Source organism: Lycorma delicatula, chromosome 3 (genome assembly GCF_047948215.1).
Source record: "Lycorma delicatula isolate Av1 chromosome 3, ASM4794821v1, whole genome shotgun sequence".
NCBI classification, from domain to species: domain Eukaryota; kingdom Metazoa; phylum Arthropoda; class Insecta; order Hemiptera; family Fulgoridae; genus Lycorma; species Lycorma delicatula.
In genome coordinates this window covers 219,136,839-219,151,187 of record NC_134457.1, presented here as the reverse complement: position 1 = coordinate 219,151,187, position 14,349 = coordinate 219,136,839, and the positions used below count along the sequence as shown (strand labels likewise).

General features: G+C 30.8%; 1 protein-coding gene across 12 annotated transcripts in view; it reads right to left on the bottom strand.

Moving 5' to 3' along the window:
• The window catches only part of LOC142322429 (glutamate receptor ionotropic, kainate 2-like), a 722,458-nt gene that overhangs the window by 246,785 nt on the left and 461,324 nt on the right, over window positions 1–14,349 (bottom strand). For all 12 annotated transcript variants that reach the window (XM_075361507.1, XM_075361506.1, XM_075361508.1 and 9 more), the window contains exon 9: window positions 7,356–7,508. In XM_075361507.1, coding sequence (XP_075217622.1) covers window positions 7,356–7,508 — 153 coding nt within the window. The remainder of the gene's footprint in view (window positions 1–7,355; window positions 7,509–14,349) is intronic.

Genomic DNA, 14,349 nt, shown 5'->3' with positions numbered 1-14,349 from the left:
AAAAATAAATTAACTTTAAAAAACACTATATATTAAAAACTACATAATAGTTTTTGTTTCTGCTTTAAACTTAATTTTTTGAAATAAACGTCAAATTAAACGATTAGTAAATTCTTGGTTGGTAATTGTATTTAATTTGATGAAACTAAAAAAGTAGTCGGTAGACGTAATTAAAAGAATTCAAAAAGCCCCATTTTAGTAAATTTTTGTAGTCGGTTTAGCTCATTTTATGGTTTCTCTTTTACATTTTTTAATTTTATTTAAAATTTTGTCAGGCTGACAAAAACGCATCTACCTTGAAAAAAGTTATTCAAAAGAAAAACAAAGGTGAAAAGGTGCTTTTGAATAATGAAAAAGTTGCTAGTGAAAAAAATTTTATGCACTTTTCATTTTAATTCAGATATTTTTACAATCTGAGGCTAATAATTATTAATAATAATAAATTTAAATAATAATATTTTTTAATGTAAACATCAATATGTTTAAATTTTTAAAAAAAGTTAAAAAAATATATGTATATAAAGTCGGATTCGAACCGATGGGGTCCAGTTACGGATCCAACATGTTCGTACACCACATCTACTTGAGCGACGTGAAATAAAATTAATATATAAACTAATATAAAATGTTACGGAAATTAATCTTGGGCCATTATTCTTGAGGATAATTGAAAACTGCGTGTTAGTATTTTGCGCTGAAGACACCTAAACAGTGTACTATTCACACAGGCAATATGGTTCAAATCGGTATCCCGAAGACTGTGCCCCTTGTTAGCTATAGTAATGTGGATCTAACGTTCCTTACGCTGATTTAAATTTTTGTAGAAAAAGGTCACAATAATTATTTTCTTTTAGAATTAGAAATATTTTATTAAGAAAAACAACCTTTTTTTAAACATTAAGCGTGATCTTAGTATACTAGACTGACATGTACTTAAAGAGTAATAAACGAACTTTTACTCTATCCTAATATTTCGGATAACATTGTTGAATTAATAATTGTGTAAATTTTTTATGTTAATAAAAACAAATATTTTAACAATTGTGTAACTGTCAACTTTATTAAAGTATTAGAAGCTCGTATCTCACTTTCAAATGGAATAAGTTTAAATGAAGTGCAGCAAAAAATGTATATATGTAATTTAATAGACACGCACGGAAGTCATTTAGTGTCCACATCAGTTTTTTTTAAATTATTTTTCTAATGTGTACGTTGTACTGTTTTTCAATTGAGTGAACAATAAGCAACCCTCCCATAGCCCAATTAGATAAGGATGACATGTATGATACGTAAATGAGGTGTAGTCTTGTACAGACTCAGGTCTACCATTCCGGAGACGAGTGGTTAATTGAACCCCAACAACCAAAGTATATCAGCACCCACTGTCTAGTATTCAAATTAGTATAAAATCAACCACCGTTTACTAGGATTTGAACCTCAGACCCTTCAACTTTGAAAATCAGCTGTTAAACAACTAATTTTACCACTATAGCAGCCCGGTGGGCTAATAAAACATTTATATATTTTATTATTAATTTAATACATATCGATTGATTTGCATGGAATTTCTCCCGCCACCACCCCATTCGGTCATCCTAAAGCATACGATTGATTGTATGTGCCACAAACGGCTACTGAGCCACGAATCAGTTTAGCGACCGGTGTCCTAAATAGCTCCTAGAGCTAACCTAATTGCGTGAGCGAACTAAGCATGGGGCCACACACCACTTTCTTCGTGACCCATATGATATCACTTGTCACATATTTTGAAATGGGTAGGCGCACCCCTTATACTACTAAAATATATATGACATTCAATAAATTAAATTTATCTCGTCAAGACACCAATTCGCTGCCACGCCTAGGTCGCTGAATGCCAGCAAGTACCTGTCCACCAATATTAAAGCGCATGGAGCTTTAATTGGTTGATGGCCAGCCATAAATCTCGGGTAGCTTCCCACAGCAGCGAGATAGGAGTCTTTCCCATAAATAAACTACTGATGTCGGTTGAACAAAGCAACGGCATCAAGGAACACCCATACGTCCGATAATGCGGCTCACGCCACATTGACTCGCTGCTTATGAGTGGCCAATTTTCCCCTTGTCCTCTAAGATTCCAGGGTGGCCTGAGTTCAGCTCCCCCCCCCCCCAAGAGCTAGGCAATCGAACATCATATGTTCGTTCGACTGGACCTCCCCGCAGACGCACACCTCATCAGCTGCCAGGCGGAACCGAAACAAATATTAGTTCAAGTTCGCGTGGTTGGAGAGCACTTGGGCTCCCGTTGCCCTTAAAAACGAAGGAGACACATACCATCCCCTTAAGTCCTGTATAAATCTATACAAGGATCTTCCTTAGACGTGGTGTGCCATTCTTGCTTCCATCCATCGCGAGGCTGTAAAGCCTCCTCCTCAGACGGGAGAAATTTAGAACCGCATTGTGATCACCGTTCCGCTCCGGTACAGGCCCAGCTGGAAACCGCATCCCAAATACTTCGGTCTCCCTGCCTCTTCGCAACTTACCCATGGCCGCCTGAACTTTCACCACTAAATCGATTGGGAGGACCTTTCCCAATTCGGTGGTAGCTCGTAGGAGGTTATTTTAATAACACCATTGCATATTATTAATTCTCTGCGTTGGGCACTCCTTAAATTCTGAATAAGTGCTCGATTTCTTTCCAACCTATGCGCCCAAACAGACGCAGTCCGATAAATATCGATAATAATAATAATAATCGATACATATCGATTAACAATATTCAACAACGCACAGGGTTTCTTGAAGATTTAACAAAAATATGAGAAGATTTCAACTTATGGCACAATATAATGTGAAAAATATGAGTAGCATTAAAACAAGCTTCTGCGAAATTTTCATTGTTAAGAATAGATGAGTACTTATAATCTTCATTGTATCATATTACATAGATCATAGGTTTTTTTAACTTATGTTAGCTGACACCCACTTCAAACACAATTATTCGTTGTAAATATTTTTATTTTGGTTAATAAATAAAAATGTAATTGTCTGTAACTGTTTACTACTATTTTATTGCTTTTAGTTGGTTTTTTATTTTTTAAATTATTTTATTTCACAAATTTTAGTGATATCTAGTACTTATACGCGTACACACACACACACACACACACACACACACACACACACACATATATATATATATATATATATATATATATATATATACATTATAACTATTATATATGATGATTCATATCATTAAAATATTGGTAGGCCCACTAACCGCTCTGCTCGGATGAGACAGCGACGTTTAAAGGAAAGTTGCCAGGAAAGGAATGGTCGTTTAAGGAAAAAATAGATAAAAAAATGCCGTGAATATTTCCGCAGAGACTTCTCAACAACGATAATGTAGACTCTCATAAATGAGAACGTACAACAGTCGGAATGAAAGTCTAGAGAGTCATACTCTTCGTATCAATTTAATACACAAACGCTTGTCAAACGAAACGCAAGAGCAACGTTCTCACCGTCTCGGCTTTATAAACGAGGAAGGAAAGTTACCAGAAGCTGTACTCATAAAATTTGATGACAAGACTATCGGTCTTAGAATGAAAGATGTTGATGGTTGCGTAGCCATTTCACCAGTCTGTACAACATTAAAAGCGACAAAGAAATACGGAAATGTCGAGAGCAGAATGCTACCTCTATTATTAAGCTGGCCAGTAACCGTTCACAAACTGCAGAGTACAGGGCAGTGATAGACCTCAGCAAGAAAATTTTTGCCAAGAGGCAGGTTTATGTCGGCTTAGTCGAGTTAAAACTTGAGTGCACCGCCTTATCTGATTTGGACCCAAATAAGTTATTAAACAGACCACATGCTGAGAGCTCTGACAGAGATGATGAGGTTGCGATCTATCCAATTCAGAGGTTTCTTTACTGGGAGTTGACATTTGGTCAAGGTTTGCGTATAACCAGTTAAAAAAGGGTTTATAATAACTATAGAATATTATTTATTGCAAAATTATAATATTTAACTCGCTTCATAGAGAGTGATGTCGGATGGGAGCTTGTTGTATGATTATTATTTAATATTGCAAAAATTGAATTTATTATCGCATAATATAAATATAAATATTTATAATTTTACAAATTTACAATAGGAATATAATAATTTTACAATTAGGAATATATACAATTTCACCGTTTTATATAAATATTAAACGTAGGTTTAATATTCGTATATGGAGTTTAGAAGAAAGCAACCAAGAAAAAGAAATAAAAAAAGGAATGGTAGTTTAAGAAAGAAAAATAGAAAAAGAAATGCTATGAATACTTCAACAGAGACTAAACAACGATAATATAAACTGTCATTAATATCCTAGTCATACACGGAACAGAGAGCAAAAGCACTGGCGCGAGCGGTCAGCGACTAAGTGTGTCGATCCGAACGGTTTTTTTAGTATTTTTCCCAAGATTATCATTGGATTTGGTTAAAATTTATATGGGACCATTGTGAAAGTACACTCTTCCGATTAAACAATAATTATCAAAATCGGTTAACTAACGTCGTAGATATTGTGTAACATTTATTAAAAATAAAAAAATACAGACGAATTGATAATCTCCTCCTTTTTTGAAATACATTTAAAATAAAGGTTAAATTTACAATATTTATTATATTACATTAATTTATTAATTTTCTATGATAATTATTAATACAACCAAATTAAATTATCCATTTTTTCAGTGTTCTTTAATTTATTGCCAAATATGGATTACTAGTTGATTTAAGGCCATAAAATGTTTCAACATCTGACCTAACTACAGCAAAAAATGTTTTTATTATTGCAGATGAAGGATCAAAAAAAGAAAATCTCAAGATATTTCTCATAGTATCATAGCGATGAAAAATATAACCAAATAGATGGAGCTTCGTAGCTTCATCTATTTGGATTAAGGCTAATCTGTCAAATTTTAAATTTCTAGGTCGTCAGGAAATATTCTTTTATACTCGAAGAGGGGTAACAGGATAGAAAAGGAAGAACTGGCTTCTAGCCAATTTTTTCGTTTCTTATGTTTTTGTGTATTATAGGCTATAAGTTATTATAATTATTACTTAAAAAACGAAGGAAGGGGTGTAAAAATGTGTTTTACTAAATAAAATAGATATAAAATAATTAATCAACAAGGAATTTTAGATCATAGCTAATCTTGATTTAAAATAACATTTATGATTATGGAAAGGAATAATCAAAATGTTGATAATTATTCTTCAGTTTCAAGTATTTAAAATAAATGCAATAATAAACTTTAAATATATTGTATTTCTTAAAGGTAACATAACGTTTTATTTGAAATCTTTAAAGAATAAATCTGTGTACATGTTTATTTCTCTGTTTCAATCATTAAAACATCAATGAAAATGACATTTTAAGAGATTTATATAATACAGTTAATTAATTTTGTCTCAAATTTAAAAATAATTCGTAATTAAATATAAAAACAGATTTATTTCCAAATTCTGTGAATAATAAATAATATATAAATTAATTAAATTTCTCAAAATTTGAGTATTTACCCGATACAAAAAAAAATAAAAAGAAGATTTCAATCAGCTTATGATTAAATATTATCAGCTTATGATTCAATCAGCTAATGATTCTTTTCAGATAGATTTCATAAGAATGCTACTTATTGTAATGGTTACCATGATCCGGAAAATTTCGAAATATCTTCACGTTTCACAACCCCTAGACCCCAAAACCCCTATTAGTTCAAAAGTTTATATATATATATATTTCACTTTCTTGTGGACACGATAACTGCCGTTAACTTTGTGCCATTCACTTTCAAATTGATACATAAAATATAACGACCCAAAATCTCGGTTCAGTTCGTTAATTGGCAAAATCGGACCATTGGGGTGGAAACGGGGTGCTTTTTCGGAAAAAAAAATATCGCTATAACTTTCTTATTAAGTAAAATATCGAATTCGTAGTTCCTACTATCCTTTGGATTGGATAAGTTTTTTGATATCACCAATCATCGGCCCAGAGGGTAGAAAAAATTGGGTTTTGAAGACACCATACATGTCTTAATAGGCACAGTATCGAATCGGTTTAAAGAGATTGTTAGTCCTCTAAAAATTATCTAAAACTTTAGTCTGAAACAATTTTTGATATGACCAATCCTTACGGCAAGGGATGACCAAAATATTGCTTTAATTGAAAGAAGAAAGGGCTTGTATGCTAAACATGTGAAACATTTTTTCACATGCAACCATTGTCGTATTGAGTAAATTTGAAGTTTTTTTTTTAACTTTAAGTTAGAAATCTTTTTTATCCCCCTACTTAGCAGCGGTGAAATCTACCTACGCCTTCGGCGTGCCGAAAGGGATTTTTTTTTATTTTTTAGAGGAAATTCCTCAAATAGTCCTGTTGTAACTCTTTTCTATAATTTTTAGAAAATCTTTTGTAAAAAAATTATATGCAATATTTGAGAAAATAATTTTCATATTTTCTAAGTAATTGCTAACAAGTATTTGTTAATTTCATTTTAACGGCGTGTAACTTGATGAACTAATTTTCAATGCAATTTTGAACGAAAGTTTTAGGAGATAATGTTAGATAAATCAAAGAAATAATAATAACAATTTCCATATTTCAAAGAGATTTAGCTCACGATTGTTAATATTTAATTAACTTAAATTTTTGAATTTTCCTTTATCATGTTTTTTTAAGAAACAATTTCTCATGGGTTTCTTACGTGATTTCTAATTACGGTTTTGTTGGTACGGGAAGCGGGTTTTTTGTTTTAAACAAAGTTAAAATATAAGAACAAGAGAAATATAAAAGAAAAAGAGAAAAAGTATTTGAACTGTACATGAGAAACCAATTGGTATTAATTAGAAGAAACCTTTAAGACACCGCTAAAGGTAATTTATCAACAAAATAAAACAAATTAAATAAATCATCAAACTCGGTCCAGTTGGTCATGACGGATTGAATATAAAAAAATATTTATATCCATTGAATTGAATATTTTAATAATGTCAATTAAAGTAACAAAATAATTAATCTGACCACTTAACTAAACTTAAATTTTTTTTTTGAGTTCTATAAATATATCTACAACATAAAAATAATAATTGTGTTACGCCACAGGCCTAAAAAAGGGCCTTTATTTTGGTTATATAACATTTTTCTCACAGTTTCATAAAAAAATTAAAAAAGTTTCAGCTATAGCTTAAATAAAACGAATTCAAATAACATCGACTGCAAACCCAAATTTAATAAGTACGCATGTAAAACTAAAAATTAAAGAAAATGATAGAAATTTAAATATTATAATAAATAAAATAAATATTGCTTACTTACTGCATTTATGTAATTAATAAGGGATAAACCACCATCCCATGGTGTCTCTGCTTCACATGATACATTAGCAGGAACCAAAGCGTGACTTTGCTCTAATGTTTGTAAACCGATGGCGAAAACCAATACGGAGTCATACATGAGGGCTGGACCAGCCTGTAACAATATTAAATTTAATTACGTTTATTATAATATAACAATATAATCAAACTGGTTTAATCTACTTGTAAATAACAAAGAATGAACGATGCTGAATGGTTATTAGAATAAAATAATAATTACAAGAACCGATTACAAAATGTACAATTTTAGTACTTCGATTATTAGATAAATATCAGTAGCAAATTTGAAGGATAAAAATAAATACGAAGGTAAGTCAAATATTATCTGTAATTTAGTTATATTTTTGTTTATGTTGGTAGTACTGTCGTGTTGCATATAGGACGCATGCGTGTTTTAATTGTTGTTATGTCTGTGCAGGTTTGATGCTGCTAGGTTAGTTCCATTATCACTGCCCCGCCGTTAACCATGGCTGCTCCGCTTTCTGTTTGCACAAAAGAAGAGCAACGTCCTGTGATCCGTTTTTTGTGGTCGGAAGGTGTATAAGGGGTCGAAATTCATCGAAGACTTTCGGTACAGTACGGGAACAGCGTGTTGTCGCAACGAAGTGTCTACGAGTGGTTTGAAAAATTCAAAAATGGTCGCACAAGTGTTACGCACGACGAAGGAGCCGGACGACCGTTTACCGCCACAAATGAGGGAAACACTGAGCGTGCACGTGACATAGTTTTCTTAGACAGACGAATAACTATCGATGAAGAGGCACATCGTCTGCAAATTAGTCACGGTTCTAAGAAATCATCCACAATAGACTTGGGTTTCATAAAGTCTGTGCAAGACAGGTCCCAAAACAACTCACACAGTTGCATAAACAAATGCTAAAAACATTTGGATTGCTACGGTAACGAACGGGACATCGTCTTAGACAGAATCATCACCGGTGACGAAACACGGATCCATCGTTACGAGCCGGAGATTAAACGGCAGAGTATGGAATGGAAACATCCAAATTCGCCCTGCAAAAAAAGTTCAAGACCCAACCGTCCGCTGGAAAACTGATGCTTACTGTTTTTTGGGACTCACAAGGCCTGGTACAGGAACATTATGAGGAAAGGGAGAAATAAACATGAGGAATAAACATGAGGGGGGAAATAAATATGAGGAAATAAACATCGCGCGTTACAGTAAGATGCTTACTGCCAAGCTGAAGCCTGCAAGTCGAAGCAAACGCCGAGGACTGCTGTCGAAAGATGTTGTGTTGTTGCACGACAATGCCCGTCCACATACTGCTACCCACACTGTTGAAACGCTCTAGAAATTCAATTTTGAAGTACCGCCGGCTCATCCCCAGTATAGTCCTGATCTTGCCCCTTCTGAGTATCACTTGTTTGGTCCACTCAAAGAGTCTTTAAGGGGCTGTCGATTTACCTCGGACGAAACAGTGAAAGGTGCATTCCTGGCTCGCAGCTCAACCGAAAACCTTTTTTTATGAGGGCATCAAGAAGCTTGTGCAACGATGGACCAAGTGCGCTGAAATGCAAGAGGACTATGTTGAAAAATGATGTACATGTAAGTTTCCTATTTGTATTAGAATAAAATTTATAACTACATTGCGGATAATAATTGACTTACCCTCGTAAAAAAGCACAAAAAAATAAATAATTAAAAAGGTTACAGAAAATATCTCTTAAAAAGTATTACAAAGGCAAAAACGGAACTGAAAATAAAAACAATTATATATAACCTAACTACATTTAAACCAAGATGAATGTAAAAACATTTTTCCATCGATTTGGCTGTCCACCGAGTTTTGAAATTAAATTTTTTTTTTTAATATAAAATTTAAAAACAAATTTGAGATGTTTTTTTTTTGTTTGTTCAATTCTTAAAGTAATAGAGCTACGAATACCTGAAATTTTTTTCACATAAGGAAACATTTTTTAAACAGTTAAAAGTTTCTTTTATCAGTGTTCTTTTTTTGGTGAAGATTTATTCTTATCCTTCTTTATGAAAGGAGAATTGAACAGGAAATGGAAAATCAGCTGAGATGGAGCAAGTTCTTTTAATGTACTATGTTATCGTTGAAGCAAACATAGGCTAAACGCACAGCAGTTCTAAAGTACAAGTTATGTATAAGAAACAAGATCATGAATTAAGTATAGTATACCCTTACAATATAATAAAATTTAACTTTATTAGTAATGTAATACAATGTAGATTTTTCTCTAATAAGTTGCGGACAAATAATTGAAACGTTTATTGCATTTTTCCCTTTTATCTGTTTGCACAGATTATAATTTTGAGTAAACCTCAGCTCCGTACTCTTGTTACTGCAATTTAAGCTAATGAATCTCTTATGTGATATACAATTCAAAAGTATAACTACTGAATCATCCCCATTCTTCAACCATTGTTGAGTTACTAAAAAATATATTTTTTTTTTAGTAAAAACCTTTGCTAATAAAATTGACACCTTAGCAAAATATTGTTATCATACAAGTTAATCTTATATTAATAATGAATAAAAGTGTAATTAATATATATATATATATATATATATATATATATATATATAAAATATAAAAGTTCATTTGGTTGAATACGCTTCAACCATGATTGTAATAAAATACCTTTTTTCAAACAGGGGTTCAACCAAGAAAACCGACTTGTACTTGACAAAGAATTTATATTGTTTTTAATTTTAAAGTTTCGTTCTACTTCATAAATATTCTTTTTTGTATTTCTGCTTAATTTAAGTGGTTTTTCGTTTCGTTTTGTTTTGCTTTTTGTTTTTATATTTTTATTTATTTTTGTTATTTTCATTAAAGTGACTGATAATAGCCGTTTAATAAAATGCGCATCTATTTTTCCATTATTAGTGTTGTAAACCGTACATAAGTAATTTCTAGTTTAATTTAATTGGAGAGAAGCGGATTTTATTTAGCTTCCGATAGTTAGCAACCGTTATTTAATGTCATCCGTTACATTACAATGAGGTTATAGAAAAAGATCAAATTTCATAAAATTGTAAGCTTTATTAATACAGAATACACGGTTGAAAATGTTGAAAAATAGTTATGATTGAAGTTACTGGACCGTTATTATAAAGAATAATGATGTCTTAGATCGAAAACCCCCAATAGATAACAATAATTCTGCTGACGATGAACAATGTAATATCTACTATTTTATCCACTTCATTGAGATTAAATAAGGTTTATTCTTGATAAACTCGTGTGCAACCGACTACGTTGAACATTCAATCACTGTTTTTTTTTAAAGATTTTATTTATTATATCAATAACTTGAAAGGTAGAAAAAAATCAATTATATATTCTTCTTCTTTCATTAAGAAATTCGATAAAAATTTATAACATTTTAACAGAAAGCTAAAATAAAGTTTATATAATATTTTACATCACTTATATTTATTTCTACTTTGCTTTTCATTTATTTCTGATAATATATTTATTTATGATAATTAAATAGTAACTATCTATTATAACTATTATCTTTTTTAAAAGTGGGATCAGAATAATAAATCTTTTGATGTAGTAAATCGTATAACGCTTTTTTTATATAACTAGGGCGATTTTTTTTAAAGGAACGTACTTTGGGATATGATGAGTATTTAACGTAGTAGTTCATTAGAACACAATTGCCAGTAGAAATTTTAAATAAAAGAAAAATTATCGAATCAAATTTTAAAGGTGGATTTTCTATTCCCTTCAAAAAATATGTTTCCCAATTTATCGCGTACGTATAAGAGTATATATATATATATATATATATATATATATATATATATATATATATATATATACTAGCGGACCCGACAGACGTTGTCCTGACGCGGCATTATTCTGTAATAAATGCACACACATAAATATAAGTAACTTAATTAAGTTAAAATTAGCAGGAATGTGTTCTAAATTTCATTAAAATGACTATTAGTATGATATTATCAGTTTGTGATTGTTGTATTATTGTAATGGGTTTATTGATTAATTATGTGTAGTATGATTAGTATTTATTTTCACGAAATATTGAGATGTCCGATGAAAATTGAATTAAAAAATCGAAACATTGTAAAATCAATAATTAGTGTAATTAATAAATTTTCATCCACATTACTACTAATTATCACTTAACATCATTCTAAAAAAGTACCTCCTACATATTTTTTTTTTATTTAATAATTTTGATGTTTCATAACCATATAACAGCTTAATTAATCAATTAATAAAAAATTAAAGCGCTGTAAAAAAGCAACGTAGTTAAAATTTTAGTAGAAATCTTTATCATTTTTCTCATTCTTTATTTTAACATCTATTTTACCAAATTTTTGATAATTGTAAATTAAAAATAACTTTAGAAAATTTTATAAAATTAATTAGCTAAAACATTATAAATTCAATTTTTTAAATATACTTTAAACTATATTATAAGTAACTTATATTTTAATTTTATAAAAGTTATAATTTATTTTACAAACTTAAATTTTTATTTTCAAAGAGCCGTTCAATACTTCATAAGTTGCATAGAATCAAATGAGAACTGACAATTTAAATTTGTAGGTTAAGTTGATTGTTATTGAATGCACGTGTATACATCATTAAAATTCATGAAAAATCATGTAAAATACTGCACCTTACAAATTTGCACGATGTACTTTTTTTAATTAAACTTTAAAACGTTATTTCAATAAATAATAATATAATATAATATTCTCAATAAGCGCGCAATTCTAGCAGACTCGGCAATGCTTCGCTATTGCTAGATCTGAGTGTACATAGAGATTAAATGACAACGATTGAAAGTTTCATAAAACCTAAAAAAACTGAACATTAGCAATTTAACAAAATTTAACCTTTCACTTTATAAAATTCAGAATATAAATAAATCCAATTGTCAGAACAGCACTACCTATTGGATTTAATTCAAACTATTCTCTAAATACGAATTTTAATGTAAGAACAACACTAAGCTACGACGCAAGTAACCGATATGCGAAAAAGCAACAAAATAAAAAAAATTCCTAGAATCCGATCGCAGCACCAACTACCGGGTTTGACTGATAAACCAAAAATTAAAAAAAACTTCTAAAACGCGATCGCAGCTCTGGCTACCGGACCCAATTGTGAACCTTAAACCATACAAATATCAACAACACATAAATAAATTAAAAAAACATTTTCACTTCAATACTGTACCTTACAAATTTGCACAATGTATAATTTTTAATTACACTTTAAAACGTTATTTCAATAAATAATAATATAATATTTCTCAATATGCGCACAATTCTAAGCGCGATCGTAGTGCTGCCTACTTGTTACTTAATCAGTTGTGATTTTGTTTACATTGGCAACGGCCATACGGGCTCTTTGTGATTGGTCGTTGTGTTTGACAGCGGCTATCTTGCATTGATCTGATTGGTTTTCCTTTGTTTACATTTCCATCTGATTTATTAGCCTCTTATTTATTAAAAAACTGTTTTCTCGCGATTTTTTGTAACACAATAATAACACAAAATTACGAAATATTTTTCTCAATTTGATCGCAGCACCAACTGTCGGGACAAACTAAAATTAAAATAGAATATTATTGAATATTCGATACTGCGATGGTAGCGCAGTCTGCCGGATCCAATGTAAAACATTCCAAAATCAACAACTACTTATAAATAAAAAATTAATTGAAAAAACATTTTCCAGTGGACCAAATTGTGAATCTAAATCATTCTCGAATCCCCTTGAACACACACACAAAATTTCATCAAAATCAGTCCAGCCGTTTAGTTCACTTTCATACACACGCACACAAGAAATATATATATATATATATATAAAGATATATTATATATATGTATAAGAAATAAAACCGTTAAAAAGTTAGAAAATAGATAATCTTGTTTAAATTCTTTAAATTTGGACTTCATCAAGTCTACCACTAACTTCTAAATGTTTATATTAAAGATGATTTTAGTAAACTGGTCAATTTGTTTTTGGAGGGGTGAGTCAATTTATGGGTTTAATAATTAAATAACTTATTTATTTAGTAGTATAATTATATACCGGATGATAATTTGAAAAAACACAACATTTAGTTTTCGACAGTTATCACTCCCATTGTATTTCTGTCTGCAGGCATGTAGACAGAAATACATTCGATTCTCGGGGGAAAATCTTTAAAATTATTTTCGAAAGGATGGAACATATCCTCTCCGCTACACCTACCTCAACTCAAAAATCTTAATTAGCAATAGCAAAGTTTAATTACATTAACTAACAACCCGAAAAAAAATAAGTTTTGGTGAAAAGACAATAAAATCCCCCCCACCCTTCGCTCGGTAGGTCCGAAAAACTATTTGGGGTAGTACTTTTTTTAAATTTCAGTCCAACAAAAATAACTTAAAATTACATGATAAAATCTCTTAAAACGTTTGGAATAATCATAATCTGTGGATTATTAAAAAAAAATTTTCTAAACTATCAAGGGCCGCCATACACGTTCTAGCCATGATTACATCCAATCTCGACTATGATGCATGTCTGACAGTTCCAACGGAACCACTGTCATCCGATGCCGGCAGCATAGAAATTCACATAGACTTACGGCAAAGATCTAAAGACACTGAGGCTTCAGATCCTTCGAATTCGTTGGCGAGGCCTTTTTTCCTTAATTAAGGGAAGCTAAATAAAATCCACTAAACTCCAATTACATTAACCGAGAGATTACTTATGAACGGTTTACAAAACTAATAATGGAAAAATAGATGCGCATTTCGGTTATTAAACTGCTATTATCAGTCACTTTAATGAAAATAACAAAACTAAATAAAAGTATAAAAACAAAAGGCAAAACAAAACGAAACGAAAAAAAACACTTTAATTAAGCAGATATACAACAAAGAATATTTAAACGGTAGAACAAA